This window comes from Lissotriton helveticus, chromosome 5_1 (assembly GCF_964261635.1).
Source record: "Lissotriton helveticus chromosome 5_1, aLisHel1.1, whole genome shotgun sequence".
Classification (NCBI taxonomy): Eukaryota; Metazoa; Chordata; class Amphibia; order Caudata; family Salamandridae; genus Lissotriton; species Lissotriton helveticus.
In genome coordinates this window covers 290,925,134-290,950,432 of record NC_136065.1, presented here as the reverse complement: position 1 = coordinate 290,950,432, position 25,299 = coordinate 290,925,134, and the positions used below count along the sequence as shown (strand labels likewise).

Sequence of the window (25,299 nt, the reverse complement as noted above, 5' to 3'; positions counted from 1 at the left end):
TCATAGCCAGTCCAACTGGATGCTTCAATTCTAGTTATTTCACCACTTCGCTAATATTGTATTCCTGCTTCTATTCCGGACTGACCGTATATGCTCTGGAGAAGTTGGTAATGACACAGAAGGTAGTCCACCACATTAGCAGTGCATCTTTTGATCTGCGGAAACAAGTGGGATAGGAAGACATGTGTATGTGTACAGCACCACTCTGACTTCCGAACAGGATCAGCATTCGACAGAAGGTGGTGCCCATGTCTATCGAACAGGCAATGGAAAAACTGAGCAGCGGATAACGCTGGCAACCCCCTTACTTGCACTACTTCTGTTCATGCCTACCCCACCACATACAGCCTGGTTGCTTGCCAGTGCATTCTCGCCTTGTACTTTTCTTATGAACAGGTTCCAGAATCTTGTGCCTTCTCTACTTGTAAACGACTGCCTCTTGTCACATTCCTCTAAATTTCCATCCGCAGATGCCCTGATCTAGCACTCACCATTTGCCCACAAGAATAATATCCTTACATTTTCAGCACCTACCTGTTAATGAAGGTCTCCCAAGAAGAGGGTCTAGCCTAATCCTCACAAACTCTATTCCCGAATAACACCCAAGTGTCTGCTGGCAATAACAAAAGCAGCTGCCAATACCAAGTCAATTTGAAACTTCACTGTATTTGAAAGATTTCTTCTGGTTAGATTTAGGCTAAATGTCTTCCACCGTCTGGTCGCCTTCCCGCAGCCCAAAAATTGGGCTCCAGAATTACCACCATGCCCTTGTGATGACATCTCGGCGAAGGCAACAATTCATACCCTGTTTTTTGTAAATTTTGTACGGAACACAGAAAGACCTGGTTGCTGCCTATATTACAACTTATGGGCATTAGAAGATGCCGCCCGGCTCTGATTTATTTACAATTTCTGGAAGTGGAGGGCATATCGAGGCACATTGTTAGACTATTGAAATTTATTTTCCGACATCGTTCTAACTTATAACGAATTTAGGTTTTAAACTTGTATGCTATACTGTGCGTTTCATACTGACTGTAACAAATCGTTAACCGAAAATGATGATTACTAAATTGTGGCACTAAGTCATATTGTACATCTAATCCCTCTCGGGTGATATAAAACTGGCATTAATTTGTAACATTATGTATATCGATTATCTGTTTTTAAAATGTAAAACCGAATTGTATCTGCAATAATTGCTTGTTTTTTTTTCTCGTCATAAAAAAACCGAATAAAGTGGTTTCTTCTTCTACCAAGTCAATTTGTGAACTTGGAGTTTGAGGTTTAATTGTGATGCAGAGTTCCAGATGTAGCAAGACTTTCACTACACTGTTTGCATGAATTAAAAGTACATTTTTGCAAGGCACAGGGCTAATGGGAAAATCAACACATACATCAAATATTTTGGCTCATGGCACTTAATTTGGAAGAACAGAAATCAAGTTACAGCATTAGACTACAGGTGGCAACTACTCCCTGCGCAACAGTGTATCTAAGCAAACAGATTAGTCTTAAAAAGAAAAAAAAAATCGGACCAGCAGCTCCCAAGCAATAGTATACTTATCTACCAAATGTACATTTTTAATGGCAATTATGCTTACCTACAACCAACCTTCAAGGGATTTAAACTGTCCGAAAAAATTAAGCCAATCCATTTAAACATGAGTAACTCAATCCTGATAGGCCCAATGGGTTGATAAAGCATTAGCAACGGTGTTACTTATTTGAAAGATCTAAAACAGGACTATAAATCATGAGGGCTGCCAAACCTTCTCCCAGGGTATGAAGGCTGTGGCTCAGTGGATGTCATCAAACTGCTTACAGTGTAATGTAGGGAAGACCAAAGTCATGCTGTTCGGGAAGGCCAAAATCCTATGGACTCCGGACTGGTGGCCACAAGATCTCGGGCCAGTCCCTGACCCCAAACCTGTCGTGAAGAACTTAGGAGTTCGACTAGACCAGGAGCTATCACTGAAGCAGCATATCAACTACATTGTGGGCTCATGTTTTCACGTGATAGGCCTTCTACGCAAAGTGTTACCCTTACTCCCCGACTTCATCAGGAAAATATTGGTAACAGGCTCTTGTCCTTAGCCACATCGATTACTGTAATGGCCTGCTGTTATCTGCAAATGAGGGAGTATTAGCCAAACTCCAAGTTGTACAGAATACTGCAGCCCGGTTGGTCTTGAACGCCCCTCCTAGATCTGCGTCCAAACCTCTTTTGGACAAACTACATTGGCTGTCGGTCCAGCAAAAGATTAAGTTTAGGACATGCTGCCTAATTCACAAGAGCTTAAACGGATTATGTCCCGCATATTTAAAAAACAAACTTACACCTTACTCTCCTGTTCGCTCCCTTAGGTCCAGCAACCAGTTTTTACTGCGTGTGCCCCGTGCAAAGAAGGCCAGACACGGAGGCATGGCTCTATCTGTGGCTGGGCCCTCATTATGGAACAAGCTCCCATTAGCTCTCAGACAATGTTCAGAACATCTGTTTAGGAAGCAGCTTAAAACTTTTCTGTTTCAAAATTAATTCTTTTAAGTGTCCCCTCAGACTGTGCTTGTGGTGTTCTTAGGGCGCAGAGATACTCCTCTGGGAGTCGATTCAAGCGCGATATAAACCCGCAAATAAATAATCTATAGCAGATATTCAAGCTGATGGAACCAATCTTAGAGGTCAAAGATCTTTATTCTAAGGAAAAAAAGATTTTAAAAATCCCCATCTACTTTAATGAATAGACTGTAGACTAGTAAAATGAACTCCATGGCGAGTTGCTAGTACAAACGTCTACAGTAAAGACAAGGAGGAAAACACATTAGCAAGGCCAGTAGTTCTCATTTCACCGTGTAGTATGGCCGCCAATGTTATGAATGTTGTGCAAGCATCAGTGCACACTGCCACTATTTTGTTTGATTTTTAATTCAGCGTTCCAAGGTGTAAGAGTCCACTCAAAGTTGAAAACTGAGTGACTCTGCAACAAAGGCAGGTGAAGGTCCAATATATACAATTTTTGGGGGGGTGAGAAATTATGGGAGGTGTAAGGTAGGAGTCAAAAATGGTTGAAGGGTAGCAGAGGCTCTGGAGGCAAGGAGTGTACAGCAATACAGGCCCATGGGGCAGAGGCTGCATTTTAGTGAGAAAGCAACGCTCGAGGGAGGAGAGAGCAAGAAAAAGGCACGCTTGTGGAGTGCCCAAATAAAAAAAAAACTAGTTTCCCCTAATATAAAAAGTAGCAAGCCATCCAGAAGGATGATAAAGAAGCTAACAAAAGGGGAAAGAAAGCCATCAAATAAGCAACTGACACAATAAAAAATGTGTTGGCAGTGGGCTGAACAAAATCTGTATCGTCCACTAGGTCTTTCGCAAACAGCTAGACCTGCGTGGAAAAAAATGCACTGCCGTTTGAACTCGGACTGAGTTGTCAGTGTGGTTTTTGTAGTGTTCAAATTAATCACCTTCAGAACTCCCCTCGAATCCGAAATTGAGTGGCACGGAGAAGGAGCATATGTATATAGGTGCACACACATAAAAGCCATTTAAAAGTGAAGAAAAAAAAAATCTAAGACCGCAGCACTGGGAATTTTTGGGATCTTAAAATGCCTAGCTGGTGACAAAAAACGCCTTTATTGATTGTCAGGTAGCTTGCATAACCTGAACATAGTCTCCCAACTAGTTGTTTGTAAACTTTGCCAGAGCAGTTTTAGGGTCTTAGCAAGACCGCTTTAACTAATATTTACAGTTGGCTCTTTATCAGTCACTGCTATTGTTGGCTGGATTTCTCAGTGTCACCTGCTTGCTTATTTGATGGCTTTTGCATCTTCTGGAGTTGTCCCTCAACTGAATCATAGCTCCTTTAACACCCTTTCGACTCGATGATTTGTGTCCTTCCAATACTTACAACATTCAGGGAACTTTTCATTTATCATCTTTCAGCAGTCGATGGGCGTGCCTGCGTTTTCTTGCTCACGCCCTAGTATGCTCTCCAATTGCCACGCAGCCTTACCAGGGCATTTTAGTCGTTTTCTTACTGCTTGCTTAGAAGTGTTTGTTTTCACAAGGGATTCCAATCCCGGCACTACTGCTCAACTGGGCTTTTTAAAGTTTTCTTCTACATTTGTAATCTTTGCCCATCCTGTAATGTACTTCCCTTTCTTGCAGAGCATAACACCTAAATTTGCAAGAGGCACCACAAATTCGCACAGTTTATCTCACTGAGCATTGCACGGATTAGCTCGCTTCATCCTGGTCTTCAGTGCCCTTACTTCTAGCTCAGCTTGATTTGAGTTGGTCACACCACACATTTTCGAATCAGCAGAGTTTAACAGTGTCTTGCAGCATGCTAAGTTATTTGTGTAGAGGGTCATTTGGTCTGTGAAGCTTGCTTCACTTACGGCTGTATTTTTTCTTAAGTTCCGTTCCTGGTGGCTTGTAAATTATTTTCTAAAGAGGTCATGCTCTGATACATGTTTTTTGTCAGTGTGTTTAAAAAGCTGGCATACCTTTCATTATATTTAGTTATTCTTGGGATGGTTCCAGAACATGGCACTAAAGTTTTCTGTTCCTGAACAGCATTAAGTCAAAAGGAGAGACGTGTCTGCCAATGTTTAAAAGCGTGTTTTCATGTCCTACGACAACTCAGTAAGAATTCAACAACTTTATGAAAATTCATATTTCAAAGTTCTGTGGCCAACAAACACTGAATGAGGGGAAGGAAAGGCGGTGCATTAGTGGCTTGATTGCCACATGCACAAAGCTAAAATGTGTTCCGCATCCAATTAACTCGAGCACGATGCGATAGTGGAGATTAGCTGAACAACGTGCGTTTTCAGAACTTAAGCACCAACATTAAATCATCAGTGACAAGTCCATAATAAACAGAGCAAGCGCGTAACAAAGCCTTGAAAAGGGACCGACTTTCATGTCAACCAGGGAACTGCGACACCACCAGTGTGTTCCAGACAATAAATATGTAAGCAACAAGCCACTATGCAGTCAAATGTAGTAGAAATTCACTTGAGAAATATCATTCACAGCTGTAAAACAAGGACCATTTATTTAAATGTTTTAAGATTTATCTATATTTACAACTTGTAAAAAAAAGCATTCAAGTGCAGAACAAATGACAACAGCAGACCGCATTCTTATAGATTTCTTACAGGCATTTTGACTCCATGACACACCAGTTCCATGTGGCACATTCTAGTGCTCGCTTCCGAAGCACAAGCTAGTTTGCAAAGCCACACTTCCAGGTCATGAACAGAAATTACATCCCATACAACATTCACAGCAGTATACATTGAGGAAAAAAATACAAATTCATTTCAAAACGCATACAACTACATTGGTTTGCAAGGCACGGAAACCGTGCAAGTCGTCCAACAGATCGGAGGTCTTCTGAGTGCAGGAAACATTCGTACGTTACTTGCTCCCATTGCTCTGCACACTTTCTCACCAAAGCCACAGGGTCGAGAGACAATCTTGCCACGTTTGAAAAGAAAATCCATGAAAGCAACACCAGGTCTCTGCACGCGCTCTTCTCTTTTCCCTCGCTCATACCCAACCCTCTCATTCCTCGGCACCATCATCAATTCCACAAAGTTCAAACAGCCGTTTGGTCCATCTCTCAGCCTTGCGATTCTAGCGTTGGCACGAATCCATGTAATAGTGGATTAAAAATGCAACACCCACCGTGTTAAGACGAGGCACGTGCAGGGAGAATGGTGGATTGGATAGTAATCCGGCAAAAGTAATCCGGGGAGCAATTTACAGCTGTGCTTTCAAGGGGAAGTGCTCGTTGCAGAACATTGGCAGCAAGATGAACGTAGAAATCAGTTGATGATCTCACTGTGCTTTGTACACGAGGAAGACTGTAAACAATACCCCAATTCTGAAGTTAAGCTTTCCAAACGGGTAATCTGCAGAAAGTCACTGTCCAAGAGAAAATTAGACTAAATAAAATGAACACTGACTCTGACAAACGTTGAACAGAAATGGCAGGGTAGAGTACACAAATCTCTACATCGCTGTCACTTAATTTCAACCCCTCAATTAACAAGTTATAAAATGTAGAACGTTCAATTTTTATGTTTACAACAAAGGGAAAAACAACTGTCAAAATACTGTTGTATATGTTTGCTGCACGGTCTTAAGAGACTTGCTTACAGGTATTATACAGTATACTTACCATGAACTTAGAAAAACAAACGCACTAGATACACTGATCCTACATGCCCCACCCTGAAGATTTAGATTCCATGCTTGGAGAACCAAAGCCTCCACCATTAAAGCCGCTACTAGGGCCCTGGTTAGATGAACCCCAGCCAACAGAACCCGTGTTTGATCCATAAGCATTAGGGCCAGCTCCAAATCCCTGGTTTGGTTCTCGTGGTACATTGCCCTGCGCTGGATTGTTCCCTGGTGGTCCACCAGGCTGATTCGGCTGCCCCGACAGCATTCCCATCATGCCCCAGCTGCTCTGCAGTGCAGCTTGGGCTGCAGCCATCATAGCAGGATTAACTCCAAATGGTCCAAAATTCATGCCCCCTGCAGCCCCACCCCCTCCCATGTTACCACCTGGGGGACCCCCTACACCTACACCACCAACACCACCACCAACACCACCACCCCGAGCAGGAGGACCATATCCACCTTGGTTTCCAAAGCCTCCCATGTTCCCACCAAATCTACCACCTCCTCTGTCTAAATATCTATTTTTAGGTTCTGCATTGGATACATGCACGCTGACTCCTTTAATAATCAAATCTTCTCCGCAAAGAGACTGGGCAACCTATAAATCAAGAAGAAAAAGACAGTAAATTCCTTCTAACATCAAACAATGAGAAACTGAAGTGTCAAGTTTTCAACTTTGTATAGTACCTGATCATCAGCAAAAGTAACGAACGCAAAAGCCCTGAAGGGTTTAGGGATAAAGACATCAACAACTTCGCCATACTGGGTAAAGAACTGTCGAAGTTCTTCTGCAGATACGTCTTCCGTAACACGCCCTACAAAGACCTTCCGACTGTGAACTGGTTCATCAGGACCCTGTAGATGGAAGGTAAAAATCAATTACCATTAAGTCCAAATAATCATACGTCATTACAAACTACTAGACATTTACACGTTTTCTAGCCATAACTAATGGTAAGCTATAGAACATCCCCACAACACTAGGATTGGCTAACTCTGCAGACCTTGCTACAAGCAACTTACTTGCTGAGATGCCTTTACGGTACATATTAAGTCTAGGTCTTGTAACTCAGTCCAATGTACACAAACAAAAAAATGATTAAAACAGGAGTTCGCCCTCCCCACCAAAAGTAAACAACTTGGAGAACACGCTATAACGAATAACCTAGGACAGATCTCACCACCTTACCATCAATGCCTGTCAACGAACACACACACACACACACACGTTTGCAAAAAAAACTTCACGAGAAACTGTCGTTTGATAAGCGGTTGAACACAGGACAGAAAAGTGTGGGTAACAGAGCAGAAGCCTAATGTATACTAACTATGGAACAAGGTCATTAAAGGACCATTATCAATGCCTAAATTGAAGGTCACTACATGAGGTCGCTCACAGTCCTGAAACTAGCCAAAGGCCCTGTAAAATACTGAAAGCTTACCGAGTTCCAGTAATGCGAGGGGGAGCTGTCTGCATCCCCGCCCCATTCGTAGTAGCTGTGCTTCCCTCCGGTATTCATATAGCCCGCCATCTCCGGGTTACTAAAATACTAAAAAAGATATCCTATGCTCATGTGCCGCTACTAGGTTTTCCTGGCCAGAGTCCAACCAAGGAAAAAACATTACAGCAAGCTTATAAGGGTTCTATAAGTATGTGGAGCACCAGATATGGCCCCCAACTTAATTAGAAAAAAAATTAAAGTGGAGGGGTAAAAGTTTTTGAGCACAAGTATGCAGCAACAGTGGGTGACGAAATTATACACCCAAAGTGTTTAAACATGGGGTATTCTTTTAAACAGTTCTACTCGGCAACGTTTAAACTTACTAAAGCATACTCTACCTCGCACACATCAGCTCACAACCCCTCGGATAAAAACCGTATGGAAGCGGAAACAACTTTATGCATTAAAATAGGATATTGATGGTTGGTGTAGAGGCAGTTCGCAGAATTATTCAAAAAGAATTCGAGCTGCTTATGCTGCCGGCCATTTCAAATCTTACTGGTAGCTCAGATGGCATTAAGAGGAACAAGGAACTATTCTTTTCCAAAGCTCTGTCTAACGTGAGAGGGATGTATTGTCGACTGGTTACGATGGGTAGTGATCATGGTAGTGTTCTATTCTAGAAATAACATGATGCATTCAAGCATGCAAACACTTCACACTTGAAACCACACCATGCAAGGTGATCAGGAAAAGTTTTACCATTATAAAAAAAAAAAATCGGTCTGAAATTAGTACTAAAAATTACTCAGCCATTTATCAAAGACCTGCGCCATTTACCTTGGAGTTTGGGAACTTGCAATCGCACCATCGCCCATCAATCATGTGCCGCTGTGACATCACTTTCACTTGGGTTTCATACTCGGTAAACCGCACAAATCCAAATCCTTTTGAATTGCCAGTTTTTGTATCTTTTTTCACCTATTAAAAGTCGATCCGTAGAGAAAAATTGAAAGTGTAAGCAAACGAATCAAATAAGTTACGCACTCGATAAATAAAAAGCTTTTGCAGAGGCCACTGGCTACCTGGTGCAGTCAGACTTATGGAGCACTACAGGTACATACATTACAATGAGATGGCTACTAGTTGCTCCACCGATGACTGCAAACAAGGACTGAGCTAAAAACTTAAATCTTAATTGGAGACGCAAGTAGATGGAAAAAGACTGGCGTATGGAAACCCAATACACATTGGCCACTATTAAAAGCCAATATGGGTTTAAGAGGTAGTTACTGTCTGATCCATCCTCGCAACTATTTTTAGCAGGAGTATTCTTCATTCAGTAATGCTGTATAATCGAACGAGCATTGCCACAAACTAGCCAGATTTAGTGCTTAGCAAACAACAAAAAGGCAAGAGAACGAGGAGTAAGATTGGTACGGGAATAGATCTAGGAAACCATAATTTAAATATTCTTAAATTAAAAGGCTCAGCCCAGAGAACGTAACTGCTGTACACAAACTCCCTACCTTCCATCACCAAACGAGGAAGAGAGCAAAAACAAAATTACAGGACAAAAAGATATATATTGGCATTTGTTAGTTTGACTCCAGAGTTTATAAGACAGTAAACGCAATGTATTACTTTGAGTTCTGGGAATTTGTTTCATGGGTCCATAGCTTTCTTTGTAGCTGGAAAGTCATACATTAAGATGACCCTGCACGTAGCCGGCAGTGATATCAACAATGTAAGGTGGAATGGGAGAGTCGTATTTTCTGGTCCCACATTTTATCTGTCAACCAGCAGCCACAGGGAGTCAACATTTTCTTTTCTGAATGCACTGTTATTTAAGGCATATGAAGCAATATATAGCTTATTAAAACGTGTATTAATTAGTGCTCTGCAAAACAGATTGTTCACTTGTACATAGTACCAAATTTTACAGTTAATAAAAGCAAGCATAGACAAATGTCTAGGAAACTATACTGCACTGCATCCCCAAAGCTGTGCAGCTTGAAAGACAAGCATTGAAAATGCAATAGGTCTCGCCTTTAAGTTAAAGCCATTTGCTTTGCTAATGGTATTGTATAGCAAAGCAAATGGCTTTAACTTAATGAATTGCATTTTTAATGCTGAAAAATAACATTTAATATAACATGAGATGAGATCTTACATTACAGCGAGCTGTTGAAGCCTCGGTTTGAGGTAGACGTGAACTGTGGGGCGGAATGCCATACGGACGGGTGGGGCGCTGTGCACATCACGAGAACTGGGCATTGTGGTGTTAGATGGAGTGCTATATATGTCATGAAGGTAGGTAAGAGTAGTCTTAAAATGAGCTCATGCACACCATCTCGTGTACATCACAAGGGTGGGGTGGGGCACACTAGCCGCAGATAAACTCTGGATGAGGGTCATGTGTTGTCCCCTCCGAGAGGGACTTGTGTACCTCACAAGGTTTGGCTGTTGCATCTTCAGATGGATTTTTTTTAATGCATCAGTCCAGGTGGTCAGACAAAAAACCAGTATTGGCTTTGAACCAAATCAGATTTACATATGGCAAGTTTCAGCCTGAGGCCTCATGGTGGTAAAAAAACGATGGACTAGATTGCGGCCCAAAGTTACTACCAGTGGCTGAGATTACCACATGAATCCATTCAGGCGCCACCATATGCCTTGACTTGGGTCACATGCTCACTGAGCTACTGGCCTGAAGCTACCCAGACGTGGGTCCTGTACTCACTCTGCCCTAGGACTCAAGCTGCACCTACTGTTGAGGTCCAAATAGGATGACACCAAGCTGGAGTTGCTTATGTTCCTATTCAGAGGTCAACTGGCAGGCAGGACTAGTCCTATGGGAGGAGGAGCAGCGATATTTACATATGGCTCCTTCCTGCCTTTGGGGAAAAACGATGCTGTGGATTGTGGTTCAGGGAAATTATAAGTGAACCACCCATCACTTTTTTTTCTCTTTAATGTCATAAAGGCAGCACTACAATCTGTTTTTCCCGACTCCATTTTAGTCTAAACTGTCCTCGCTTCCTGCTATAGTGTTTTTCCGAATGTAGAGCATGGAGCGTTTTTTTGCCCGTGTAGTTAGCACTGGCACGGCTTTTCTAGAGCTACTTTATAATGGCATAACCTCCAAGCACACAGCGTATTATAGTTCAAATCTGACTGGTTGATTACAGCTTATTTTCCAAAAATGGCCACAAGGTGGCACCATTCGCACTCAGTCAATTGATAAGCTTATCTAACTGCAGAAGAGTTTATCGCTAAAAAAAAAAAGAGTTTCACTAAAAATAGGATTATGGTTCCAGACTCCAGTTCAAAATTCCTATCATAATAAGCTGTTGTGCATGCACACCTGCCTGTGTAGAGTTTGAAAGAATAGGGAAAATAAAATAGTGTTAATTTAAGTGGTAATTAAACAAAAAAATCATAGGAAGACCAAAGACAAAATGCAACAGAAAAGAATGATTTATGAGACACAAAGAAAAACAGGTTTTGTTTTACTAATAATTTGGGCGATATTTGACGAATCTTCCTTTCCTTTTAAACTTGCATTTTTAAGGTTACTAGTGGATTCATAAAGCAGGGACTAAGAAGGGGTCTGGGGTATCTCAAAACAAGTTTCCCCATGCAATTTCCTATAAGGAAGTTAGATACAACTATAAACCAAACCACCGAATGGAATTACAACAAATATGGTAAAAAGCTAGATCTTGGTACAAGTGCTTTTCGTAGTTTGGTGTAAATCAGTTCAGTACTTTTTGCTTTTGTAATGCCAAAACATGCTTATGTAGCAACGCAGATCCACGCGCCAACAGCACACTGTAGTTAGCTGGCCCAAACCGGAAAAACACACACAAGTGAACACCTTTTAGGTCTCGCCTAGGCAGCGCTTGTACGATTTCTTCGAGACATGCAGCAGTCAGGATATGGGCATTACGTTCCGCCAATCTTTACAACTGCCTCCTATTCCTGTCCTTATAAATGATGGTGGGGCAAGGAGCAACTAGCGGAAGAACTGGTGAATGCAAGAAGGGTCGAGTGGATTGGGAACAGGGCAAAAAAATTCAAGGGGGACTGTGTTGTACTTAACTTCTCTGACCCCGAGGTCCTGCCAAATATCTTGCCCAATCTTCACCCGCCTCAGAAAAGATTTACCCCTATTGTCCCTTTGACTTTAGATTTCTTTTATCCCAGGAAAGGTAGAGGTCCTAATTGCAGCACTCTTAGAACAAAATGGAACGTTGTAACCAAGTGGGGCAGCAAGAACTCTGATCTTGCTGAGTGGGGCCTAGGAGTGGAAAATAGATTTGCTGCACTTTCCAACCTAGACGCTTGTGATTGACTACCTTCCACTTCCACCACCTTGTTGCAAGTTCCTATGGCTGAAAGCCCTACAGTGGTGTCGAGTTGTCCCATACTTTTACAAAATGTGACAGATACTATTGTACTTAGAGCTGGTTTAGCTATTGTAAATACTAATGAAACTGGTAATGTTGATCTACTGCCAACAGGGTCAGCTCATTGCACTTGTTCTACAATAGCAAATGCCACCGGGAATTTATTGTCTTGGAACATTGCGGGGCTTTGTTCCAAAATGGATTGTGGTGAATGGTTTGGTTTTGTCAGCCAATACGATGTCTGCATTTTTCAAGAAACTTGGGCTGTTGACCCCGTTTTCGCACTTGGTTATTTGAATTTTCACCTCCCGGCCACCAAGGGTCCAAAAGGGCGACCGATGGGGGGACTTACTATATGGGTGCGCCAGGCTCTTATGATTGAAGTGAGAAACATTGAGCTTTACCAAAAAGATATTCAGCTCATTCGATTAAAGGGTAACTCATCTACCTCCATAGATATTTATAATATATATGCTAGAGGGGGAAATGTAAGAAAATCTGAGGTCCTTTTGTCTTTGTATAAACTATTAGAAACTCACTCATCAGGGAATAACATACTAATAGCTGGCGACCTAAATCGCACCTTTGAACCTCTAGACATCGGCGATGTACAACTGGGCATGGAGGAAGACACGCTATGGGACATTCCTGCTCTCATTACAGTTCCAATAACTCGCTGGACTGAGGATATTCTTGGCCTAAACGCTATGTGTCTTGAACATGGGTTAAGGGCCTTGAACGGTCGGACAAAGTCTGACAGAGTACCAGCTATGACATTTAACAATGGAAGAAATAAGAGCCGTATTGACTACGTTATATGTAGTATGCCCATATGGCCAAAGGTCATTGACATGGTTGTGTTGGAAAGGATAGAGAGCGATCACAACCCTTTATGTGTCCTTCATAATTGGTGGACGTCTGATGTCGTTTCTAGTACCTGTGCTGAATCTCTTCCGCCATTGACTATACCCACAAATGATATGCGCAGGCTGAGGTGGACCAGTGTTAAAACTGACCCGCTGGTTTTGGAAAAAATAAATACGGCAACTGACAAGGCCATAGTGGCCCTTGAGGGTGAGGTTGGGCTATCTCCTACCCAAAATATGGTTACTCAGGTCCACAACGACCTTTTCAAAGAAATAAAATGCCATTTCTTAAAACCGGCTAATAATAAAAAGCCTGGGAACCATAGGCCAGCCAGATGGTATAATCAAGATTGCAAGGGGGCCAGGGCCTGCTTATGTGCCGCGATTAAGAATAAAAACAAGGAGGCCATCAGGACAGCTAGGACACAATATAAATCTTCCATAGTTAAAGCAAAAAAAGACTGGGACGAAGCCCATTGGAATTTGTTACAGAGTGCCAGTGACCAAAATTATTCCAGGTTATTTTGGCATATAGTCAAATGGGGTTATGACAGGATTGAAGACGCCACCACAAACAATGTCCCCCAGGATGCCTGGGTAAAAATTTTTAGCGAACAATATGCTTCAAGCGACCTGTCTACAGATAGCGTATGTCAACCCTTTTCCATGACAGAAGCTGACACCTTTACGCAGCACGAAATATCGATGGCACTTGAAGCTGTCCATCATGGTCGTGCCCCTGGCATTGACGGTGTACCAGCAGACGTTTTTTTAAACGATACTGCAAGGTGGTCTAAATACATTCATCTGTTAATTAATCATATTGCCAGAGGTGCAGATATTCCTGTAACATGGAGGGGTGCTGTTATCATCCCGATATACAAGAAAGGTGACCGCGCTCTGCCTGGTAATTACCGCCCAATTAGCTTGATCGACACTGTTCAAAAAATAGTGGGGCGAGTAATTATTAATAGGCTGCTTGATTGGATTGAGGATAATAACATCTTATCCCCCTTTCAGGCCGGCTTTCGCAGGGCAACCAGCACTGTGGATCAAGTCTTCCGTTTTAAGCTGATTCAGTGGAGGACCGTGGTGCTAGGTGGAGGCAGCCTGTATGCAGCATTTGTTGACTTGCGGGCTGCCTTCGACCTGGTACCGAGGTCAAAACTGTGGGAAGTTCTTGTGACACTTGGGGTCCCCGGGGAATTGTTGTCCTTAATCGTGCGTTTGCATGAGGGCAATTATGCCAAAATTCGCTGGGGCGGGTATGGTAATGACACCGCTGAATTCCCAGTTGAGCGTGGGGTTAGGCAGGGTTGTTCAATGGCGCCTACTTTGTTCACCCTTTTTATCAATGGTGTGGTTTCTTCTATGCAATCTCAGGCAGTGGATGCTCCCTTTCTTGCAGGCGAAAAAGTTCCAATTTTAATGTTCGCCGATGATACCTTAATTTTATCAAAAACACCAGCTGGGTTGCAAAAAGCATTGGCAATATTCGATGATTTCTGTGTAGCCCACGGATTGGAGGTATACGGGTCCAAGACAAAACTCATGGCCTTCAATCCCCACAGAAATTTTAAATCTAACATTTCGTTGAGTGGTCGTACCTTGGAGGTTGTAAAATCCTTCACCTACTTAGGGATCCACATTTCTGACGATAATAGGTGGCAGTCACACCTTAGCATTGCTACACTAAGGCACAAGCAACTAGCTGGCACAATTATCAAGGAGCAAAGGAAATCGCTCACTAAGCCCATCAAACCACCACTGATAATCTATGAGGCAAAAGCAATAGGGTCTGCCTTGTATGGTGCGGAGTTATGGGGGTACGAAAACCTTCAGGAGCTCCAAACCTCTGAAAACAAATTCTATAGGAATTTGATAGGCGTCCCTCAGAGTAGCCCGCAATTGCCCCTAAGATATGAATTAGGTAGGAGAGCGATCTCTGATAAGGCTAAACTACGCCCGATTTTATACTGGCGTAGGCTTTGGACCACGCCAGAGCTCTCCCACTATGCGAATGGGTTTAAAGACGTTGTCACAAGTGACTGCTACAACAAAATCAAATGGTTTAAATCATTGAAGATTGCCTTGTTCGATATAGGACTTAATGCTCTATGGGTTGACCCAGCTGGGGCCTCATTCCCTTCCAAGTCCACCATAAAAAGCACTTACTGGGAATATGTTGTTAAAAAGAGTATGCTTAGTTTAAACAGTGGGTCTATGACCACAAGCTACCTAGAGACCAAGTTGTACCCAATTTATGAAATGTATTGGGATTACATATTAAAGCCCATGGACAGGAAACTGCTTTTCCAATTGAGGGTAGGCTCTCTTCCTCTATCTAATTTAACATCTAAATGGAAAGCAGGGGGTGTGTCAATTTGTCCTGTCTGTGGGGTAGGCAATGAGACTCTTGGTCATTTTCTGTTCTCCTGTTCAATGTATTCCGCTCCTAGGCGAGTTTGGTTGGCTCCCATGTGCAGGAATCTAGGTACAAAAAACAGCATGGTAGCATTGCGGATTTTAAGAACTACATCTGCTAACTGGATTAAATTGCTACTGCAAAGTACCTGGGGTGGGCTTGGATTATAAGACAGAACGATTAGAGGATAACAAACTATTGTGTCGTTCACAGGAACTGTTAGATACATGTCTATTCTCTGTAATAATTTACGATAAATCCAGAGACTGCTAGGCTATAGTCTATTCTCTGAAAAATTGATTAATTGGTCAGTGACTGCTAGACTTGTATCTATTTTATATTTCATTGTAATATATTTAATTTTAACGTATCATCGGTTTGAAACTTTATGATATATTCTTACAAATTGTTTATTCGTGATTATCATTCTGGCACTTTTTTATACTAAACCTGCTTTTGACATTTTTAATTATGTATTGTGTTTTTAAATACTAATTGTGTGCTTAAGTCGAATATGACGATGTAAATTTAATTGTTTTTTAATATATGTATGTTTGTCTGCTTTTATGAGTAATACTCGAAATAAAGCACTTTTGAATTGAATTGAATAAATGATGGTTTTTGATTTGTCAATAGGCTTGGCAGTCCATTCCTAGCCCATAAGGACAGCCCCTCTCACGTGTCCTTACTCCCTATCTTTCAGTAGCAGTTCAGGAATACTATTCACTTAATTTAATGTCTTGCAGAAGAAGGCACAACATACTGTGTGAGTGCATAACAAAGGCAGCCACTTTTATATCCAACCCACACAGCACTGCCTCTTTGAAGCACGTTAGGGGCGTCCCACCCAAACGGTATATGCCTTCAAAAATGGGGGAAGTAGTGTTATGCTACTCTGTTTAATTCACAATTTTGCTTTTATTTAATTTTTTTAGTTTCTGGTTACACAAAAACTTCAACATAGTAACCAAATGGTACGCAATACTTAATTTCAAAATCTTGCCTATGATGCTCATGGATCTTCAGAATAAAAAAAACTGATTTTAAGTTGCTAATATATTACACTCCATAGCACAAGGGTAAAAAAAAAAAACTCATTTACAACGCTAATAGCTAACTGAAAATATGCAAGACCCATTGCATTTCTAATGTTTGTTTTATATAAGGTTAGGGACTGGACATGGTGATGTCACAAATAGTCCTCTCTGTATTAGGGATGTCGAAATAGCTTATTTTAAGGATTCAGGTGGGAGTTGGTTTCAATGTTGTAATATATTTATTGGAACATTTCTCAACTAAGTAACAAAATAGGTGTAAAATTAGAATAAATGTTGCGCGGTGCATTTTAATTAAAACTTGTGAAATACACATCCATGACCAGGCAAATTTAAAAATAGCAATGATTTAGCCAAAATCCACCAGGTAGACCACACTTTGACAATAATAATGGGTGCTAGTTATCTCACTTGATACATTATGATCCCAACGGTGCCAGAACATATCTAGTGTAATAATTACCCCATCCTCAAGGACGACCCCCCCCTCCCCGACGTCTGGTACGAATCTTGCACTTTTCTTGAAAAGGTCACCCGGACAGTTACCCATCCATAAAATTCAGGCTGGTTACCATTCTTGCAGCAACTTTGTTTAACACTTAATTTAAAATACAATGTTATGCGCTTTTTTAGCATACTACTCTTAGCAAGAATATTTGAATTCTATCAATGCTCGTGAGATCGAGTACGAGGTATTGTGGCAAAGACTTCTCATAGGTAGACTTTGTTCCCAGAAGGAGGGCCTTAAATTAGTTACGTTGAGCAACACAGTTTAGTAATCAAGTGAAACACACCAGTACTAACCTGCACCATAACAACTTCTCCGAAAGTGCTAAAGTAGTCCTTCAGGTCTTGCTCAGTAGTCTTCCAAGGAAGCCCCAAAACAATCAGATCTGAAGTTTTCACAGCACGCTTCACTTTTACAGCGGAGGACCCATCGGATTCGTCCATTTTCCTTTTGTTATCTAAAGACAAATACAATACATATATCTACTCCATCTATGAAAAGCCACTAACAATTGTAGTGCAGGAATTATAATGACAGCAAATTTACGTTGTCCGTGACTAAAAGTGTAGCTGGACGGTCTGAACAAATCACACAACTAGTAGTTAACAGTCACCTTACGAAATGAGTTATCACAGGACTGCAGTATCCAGATATAAATAAATGTGTTAAATATGAGAAGTCAAATCCATAATTCTTAGACAACCTACCTTTAGGATAATTAACCACATAGACCAGGTTCCCCCAACCACTCTCAGGGGCATGTAGTATTCCTTCTACTAGCCGGACTCCCCGCATACATTGGTTGACTGGGTTTCTGTATCGCAGACCGCAAGCTCCGGGAAATTGGGCAGAAACGGTGGAAAGAAGGACCGTGCCATCATCCTCGGAGGGAATTTCCATGGGTTCATCATTCTCATCCTCGGTAATACGGATATATTCCATCTCCATGGCAGCCTAAAAGAAGGTAGAAATCATGCAGTTCAAACTATTAAGTTTGCCGGGCAGCAACCTCAACGGATATACATGGGTAAAACGCATTTACGGTGTGCGTGATATGCTCATTCCCTTTGAAACTCTATAGCTCAACTATGGGCGATTGTACTATACAACGAAGTCCTCAGCCCTAACCCGATTCGGGGATCTCAAGTGAGGGACTGGACTTGCGGGGAATGACGTGGATACCATCATAACCACTTACATTTAATACAAAACGACACGCGTTGGCGTTCATGAGCTTGCGACTTTTCAACAGGCCGCCTCTGCCACCGATCCCAGATTGCCCAACGTGGAGAGCTTCACGCTTTCACACAAAGTTTGTATTATTCGTAGACAATATAAAAGGCAGGGTCACAACGAGAGCCCCAACGTGATATTACATACGCATTCTTTTTACCAACTACCACCCCACATCAAAAGTTGGAATCGTTTCGAAAAAGTATTGGGTATATTTCCTGTGAATGACCTTCTACGCGCTGCACTACCCGGAATCTTACCCACTGTGAAGGCGACGATGTGTTCCGATTAGTATGCAAGGGCGACAGCGTAGCGCTGGTCAAAAGGCTTCAAGCACTCTGCTGCTGAAAGGAATCCGTATCTTAACGGCCAACCACCTCACCGCCGTTCATGAACAAAATGGCCGAAATTAGGTTGCCCGCGCGAGGACAACGGCGTACTATGGCCGCAACCAACATACAACTCAGTGCTAGAAAGGGGGCGCGGGAGACGCCACACTGTGTTATCTACCTTTCAGGAAACCAGAAGGCTGCCTTTAGTCCTTGCTATATGCGCTACTATAAAGTACATTACTTTATTTAACCATTACCACAGTTGATGGTCGTGAGTATTGTTGTCGCGAGCACAAGATTTTTGTGAATTCCCTATTCAAAATACTTGGAATGGTCCAACCGGCAGTACTTCCTACCTTTACGCATGCGCAGAAACAATCGCGCGAACTAGAGCGGGAACCAACATATTTGTGTTTTCTGTGTTCTACGCATAAATAGCGGCCATATTTGGGATTCAGCCGTAAATGCGGAAATAACACGGTTTACTCACACTATTGCTTTAAACTGAGGTGTCAATTTCTGTTCCATTATACATTAACAATGCAAAATCATGTCATGACCAGCTTTTTGATTTGTTTAATATAGCGCGGACACTTCCGGGGGTGGGAGGGGGGTTAGGTTTGGGTAAATTTAAGAAATTACCACACATGCCAACATTTCAGGACAGGGATGTGGGAGATTTAAATATGAAAAATCGGGACAATGAAAATTCCCCATTGACTTCTATTGTAGAAAATGCAATTTCAGGCGGAAGACAGCTAAAATAAAGCCATTTTTGGTTTGAAAAATCTGTAGTCTCCCACCGGAATCAGGTCTATTCGCAAGTATGAATTACCGCGTCACTGGCAAAATTACATTTTAGAATGATCTTAAAATAGGGACAAGGCTCCTCTTCTCCAGTACTTATGAAACTTAAATATTTACGTTTCTCGTTTAACAACGCCTAGCCTCTTCCTCTTCACCCTCTACCAGCACTTATTCTCCTTTTCCACTCTATGTAACATCCTTGCAACTGATGTAACTTGTTTCTGATGTATCTGATGTAACTTTGTAACAATATGTAACTCATGTAAAGCGCTCTGATACCTAAAGGTCTAGCCAGCGCTATATAAAACTCACCAAATAAAATGAATAAAAATAGGAGTACCAGAATTTTAAAGCCAAAAACCGGGACTTTTCACAAAAATAAAAGAAGGGCTATAATTTTACATCAAGCGAGCGCACAGAATGACAGCGCTCCTCAGCAGAGAATTACAGAACAGGCAGTAAAAACATACATAAGATGCAATTTTTAAACCCAGCAGCTTGCCTGTAAATTAAATTGCTTTCTTGGAACAACTGCTAACTATCCCTGCTTTGTAAAACATAGAGAACACCTCCCCCGTTTTCAGTCGATCCTCTCCAAAAACCGGGACATGAGCTAAATTTCTTGAAATCTGCCGGGACAGCTGCTGAAAAACCGGGACCGTCCTGGCAAATCCGGGACTCCTGGTCACCCTAACAGCGCCTAACCCAAGTAACATCACCTTATTATAAAGTAGCAGCTATTTACCCGGCTGTTGAAATGACAGGCTGACACAGGAGAAAGATGGAAATATGGTTTAATTTAAGATAAATAAAGGCTCACAGGAAGCCAGGGGGAATGCGTCAGAGCACAGCAGATCGGAACGGCAAAATCCAGTAACAGTAAGTGTGACGTCATATAAGTACCATCTTAGAGCATTCTAAGATGGAACTTACAGCACGCGCACCAGTAGACATGGAAAACATATGCAATACACAACAGTGTAAGTACAAGAAATACAATTTCAACATCTCCCTTTCTCAAACAATAAAATGAATTTCATTCTAGTACAAAATTTTCAAAATGTTTAGGCAAACTTATTTCTCTTCCAGATCTAGTTTGTGTACGCACGGCACATTGCCTATTGTCAATAACATTTTCACTTTTCGTGTACAGATCCTTGTCATTTGATTCTTGTTGGTTACTGTCATATGACCTTCCTTCAGTTCTGATGTTTTCCACTCTGTCTCTCGCAACACTCTCATCCTCCCTGTTGTACGTATTTAAACTGTCATACTCTCCTTGATTGCTTTGATTTCCTAGCACATCTTCCCATTCAAGAATACTATCATCCAAATCATTTTCATTTCCATCTTTTCCTCTCATTATGATTTTTTCTTGCCCTTTTTTCAATTTAACCACATTCTCTTTGCTACGCCATCCTTTGCCATCTACATAAAGAAGCACCTTTAGACTTTTCGCATACTTGTTCGGGATTACCAAACACAGACTCTCCTTTGTTAACCTTGAATGGTTTCTTTACTAGTATGCAATCGCCTCTCATTATTTCCTTCTCTTTAGCTTTGTTGTTCTCATCTGAATACCTTTTAGTCTTCACTTGTTTGGCCATAATGTTTTCTTTCACCTTGACTGCACACTCCCTTATAGGTTCAGTAGACCCTTCCTCCTTGTACCATTTCTGAAATTTGGGTGTAAGTTCACTGTTGCAGCTTCTTCCTCTCATCAAGTAAAATGGAGTGAATGTAGTAGTTTCATTTGGTGTATTATTGTATGTGTTTATCTTATCTCTTATGAACTCTTTCACGCTCAACTTGGATGCAATTGCCAGTTGGATGCCCTCCTTTATAAACTTGTTCATCCTCTCCACTTGACCGTTACTTTTGGGACTGTAAAGTGGCGTCTTTTCTTGCCTGACACCTATTTTTTCTAAAAATTCACTCATTTGTTTCAACATCAGTTGGGTGCCATTATCAGAGACAATGATTTTAGGTTGTCCCTCTATCGCAAAAACTTTTTTGAGGAATTGTATTACACATTCTGTGGTCACATTTTTTACAAATTTGTAATGCACCCATTTTGTGTAGTAGTCTGTTAGTACTATTATATATCTACAATTCTCTTGCAATATGTTGAACGGTCCTGCAAAATCTATTGCAATTTTCGAGCAAGGTCCATTTGGTATTTCCACCATTTGTAATTCCCCTTTACTAACCTTCCAATGCTTGTCTGCTTTTAGACATTACTCACATTTATCTATGAAGTCACATACATCAATGTCCAGTCCTGGCCACCAGTAGTGCATTCTCAAGATGTTTTTTGTTGCGCTGCTTCCTGGATAACCCTTATGTGCCAGAGTTATTAATTTAGACCTTAAACTTGCTGGTGGTACAAAAAGGTCGCATCTCTACAAAAATCCACTTTCTATAGTTAGTTTGTCTCCAAAATTTGTTGGAAGCTCCTCAATTCTCCTTGCAGGTTTCTGATGGGTGGCCAATTAGTTCTTATGTAACTCATTACCTTTTCCATTACTTTGTCATCATTTTGGCACTTCAGCCATTCCTCTTCCGTTATTGATCCACTACACATTTCTGTTGCGTCGACCCAAGCTACGACGCACTCTGTATCATCCAATATATTTTCAGATGGACCACTCACGGGTAGGCGTGATAGACAGTCTGCCCTGCAGTTCATTCCTCCTTTTATGTGGCGTATACTGAAGGTATACTCCTGTAATTTTGACAAAAGTCTTATCAATCTCGAGCTTGCTCTTCCGTTTCCACGCCCTTCGCCATCCATCATATACACCAGGGGTTTGTGGTCTGTGACTTTTTCAAAACTTTTGCCCCATAGGTAGTTTTTTAGTTTCTGCACTGCCCAAACACACGCAAGTGTTTCGCGTTCGATGGTACTGTAATTCGTTTCTGTGTCATTTAATCTCCTTGATATGAACGCTATTGTGTTTTCTTTCTTGCCTTGCTTTTGACAGAATACTGCACCTATGCCTTTCGCACTGGTATCCACTGTGATTACATTTTCCAAATCGGGGTTGTACGGTTTTAAAGCTGGTGCTTCAGAAATATCTCTTTTTATTGTGATGAAAGACTGATTTTGTTCTTCTGTCCAATTGTAACTCACATTCTTCCTAAGAAGTTTCCTCAATGGCTCTACCTTGGCTGCATAAGCTTGAATAAATTTGGAATAATATTCGCTTAACCCTAGGAAGGATTTTAATGTCTCTTTATCTTTTGGTTGCGGTGCATCCCTAATCGCTTCCACTAAATCATCCTTTGGTGTTATACCTTCTGAGGTTAGCACGTGGCCTAGATTTTCAACTTTGTTTTCCATAAATTTGCATTTGTCTTTGGATACAGTCATTCCCCTTTTCCCCAGTATACTCAATACTGTGTCTAGTTAACTAAGATGTTCTTGTTTACTCTTTGAATGTATCAAAATATCATCTTGGAATGCCTCGACTCCATTTATTCCACCAAACAGGATATCCATAAGCTTTTGAAACACTCCAGATGACGAGGCAAGGCCAAATGGGAGCCTAATGTACCTGTATGCACCAAACGGTGTTATGAACGTGGTTAGTTTCTTTGATTTTTCTGTCAAACAGACTTGGTGGTACGCAGCTTTTAAGTCAATTAATGTGAAATATCTTGACCCTGCAACAGACTGTAGTATGTCTTGCATTTTGGGAAGTGGATGACAATTTATGAGAATGTTTTTGTTTAGTGATCTGAGGTCTATACACAGTCTTATGTCACCTGTTTTTTTCTTCTTGGAAACTGCAATCGCAGACACCCACTCTGATGCATCAGTTTCTTCTATCACACATTCTTTCCTCAATTTTTCCAGTACTTCCTTTAATTCGTTTTTTATTGACAGTGGTACAGATCTCGCTTTATGTTTAGTTGGCACAGCATTTTCCTTCAATTTTATTTCATGTGTGAAACCTTTCACGCACCCTATCTCATTTTTGAAAACATCCTTGTACTTGTTCAAGAATTCCTCTACCTCATCATTTGTTTCTTCAAGACATATATTGTTTATAAACTCCTCTATTAACATTATAGGATATTTTGCTCCTGGTTGTAGAATCACACCTAATTTAGCTAGGTCCTTCCAACCTACTAATATTCTACCTCTTTCAGCTACATAGATTTTGGTATTGATCACTCTCCCTTTGAATGTCAACGTGTCACAGAAGTACCCCGCCATTTCAATATCCTGTTTCCCAAATGCTTTGGGGTTTATGTCAGTTTCATTTAACTTCACATTTTCCCACTTTTCTTCAAATAGTTTGTCAGATATTATCGTTATTGGAGAACCAGAGTCTGCAGTAAACTGCAAATCTACATTTCCTATCTTAACATCACCAATTGGTCCTTTTATTTTACCATCTACAATTTCAACATATATCCACAATGTTGGCACACATTTCTTCATCAAAATCCCCAACGGTATTAATTTAAAATTTTTCTGCTACTTTCCTAGTTTTACATAAAGTAGAATAGTGCTCATATCTTTACACTTCATACATTTCTTTCCAAGTGCAGGACATGTCTTGCAGTCTGCTAAATGGCCTTGAGAACCACATCTAAAACAACTAACATTTCTTCCTCATACCTTTTTATCATTCCAGTTTCTTTCATTACCTTTACATTCTCCTTTTCTTTTATCCTGTAAATAAAATACATTAGAATTACTACTTGTACAACTTTTTTTCGTTGATATCAAAGAACTTTCTATTCCTTTAGCAATGTCCACAACTTCCTGCAATGTGAGTTTTCTACAAGCTAGCAATCTTTCTTTTACTTTTTTAGAATAACAGTAGAACACCAATTGGTCTCTTATATATGTATCAGTCAAGTCCTCAAATTCGCAATCCCTTGCTCAGACTCTTAGACACGCTATGTATTCTTCTACTGTCTCTCCTTCCACCTGCTTTCTTAATGTAAATTTGTGCCTTCCCACCATAATATTGCTCTCTTCATTATATTGTTTTTCTAGTCTTTTTATAGCCTCTTGATACTCATTCATCTGTATAAAAACTCCTGGTGGGTACTCATATTCTGGCAGGCGGTCAAATACCCCTTGACCTGCTTTTCCTAAGAGACCAAATAAAAGTGACTTCTTTCTTTCTGCATCATAACTTTTGCCATCTATTGATATTACGTAGTTTTCAAACGCTCTCAACCAACTCTTCCACTTCATAGCAGGTTTTCCTGGCTCATCAAGAAAAAGTGGTGGTACACATATATTGTTACTTTGTGCCATTTCTTTTTGTTGTTTCTTATCACTTTTCACTTGTATGTATTGACTTATACTGCTTGCTTGTTTTATACCTGGATATTCTTTATCATTGGCAGTTTGCAAAATGTTTCAGCTATATTTTTATTTTTTCTCACATAAATTTCATTTGCTGCTATGCACCAATAATATTCTTTTGTGCATTTATTCACCCATGCTGCATATACTACGCCTTACAAATGCGTGTTATATATTTATTTTTCCTGCGAAGTGTTTTGTTCCTTAATTCAAGTCTAATTCCGCTTTTAATCGCTGTTCGCAATGCTCCTGACTAAAATTCTTCGAACTGCATCCAATATGGCCGCACGCACGCTGTAAGGATGACGTATGGAGCTACAAACCAATTAAAATTGGCTTCCAACGCTCACGTCGTTCCCAGCATGCATCACGCGTGCCTTCTGACAGGATTCCTTCGTGCAGCTATCAAGAAACTGCCCAGCTTGCGCGCATTCAATCCGGAACTTACTTCTATTCCTTTATTGGTTCAGCTCTTTTACCGATAGACTAATTCATGCCAAAAACCTTGCGGCGTCGAATATCCTTCACCAATTCTTACCCGAATACTTAATCCGTGAGCCTTCCTTATTCGAAACGCTGTCCATTACCCTCGTCGCCAATTGTTGAAATGACAGGCCGACACAGGAGGAAGATGGAAATATGGTTTAATTTAAGATAAATAAAGGCTCACAGGAAGCCAGGGGGAAAGCGT

At 41.1% G+C, this 25,299-nt stretch overlaps 1 protein-coding gene across 2 annotated transcripts; it reads right to left on the bottom strand.

Moving 5' to 3' along the window:
- Positions 1-5,033: 5,033 nt before the first annotated feature.
- LOC144754454 (TAR DNA-binding protein 43-like) lies at positions 5,034-18,829 on the bottom strand. 2 transcript variants are annotated; one of them, XM_078642243.1, is made up of 7 exons: positions 18,398-18,829; positions 17,612-17,858; positions 17,201-17,361; positions 8,479-8,619; positions 7,639-7,746; positions 6,884-7,051; positions 5,034-6,794 (listed from the first exon to the last, which is right to left on the bottom strand). In XM_078642243.1, the coding sequence occupies exons 2-7, from the start codon at positions 17,850-17,852 to the stop codon at positions 6,231-6,233; spliced, it is 1,383 nt and encodes a 460-aa protein (XP_078498369.1). In that variant the 5' UTR covers positions 17,853-17,858; positions 18,398-18,829; the 3' UTR covers positions 5,034-6,230. The 2 variants fall into 2 exon arrangements, with proteins under 2 accessions (XP_078498369.1, XP_078498370.1); XM_078642244.1 differs by lacking the exon at positions 7,639-7,746.
- Positions 18,830-25,299: the final 6,470 nt, after the last annotated feature.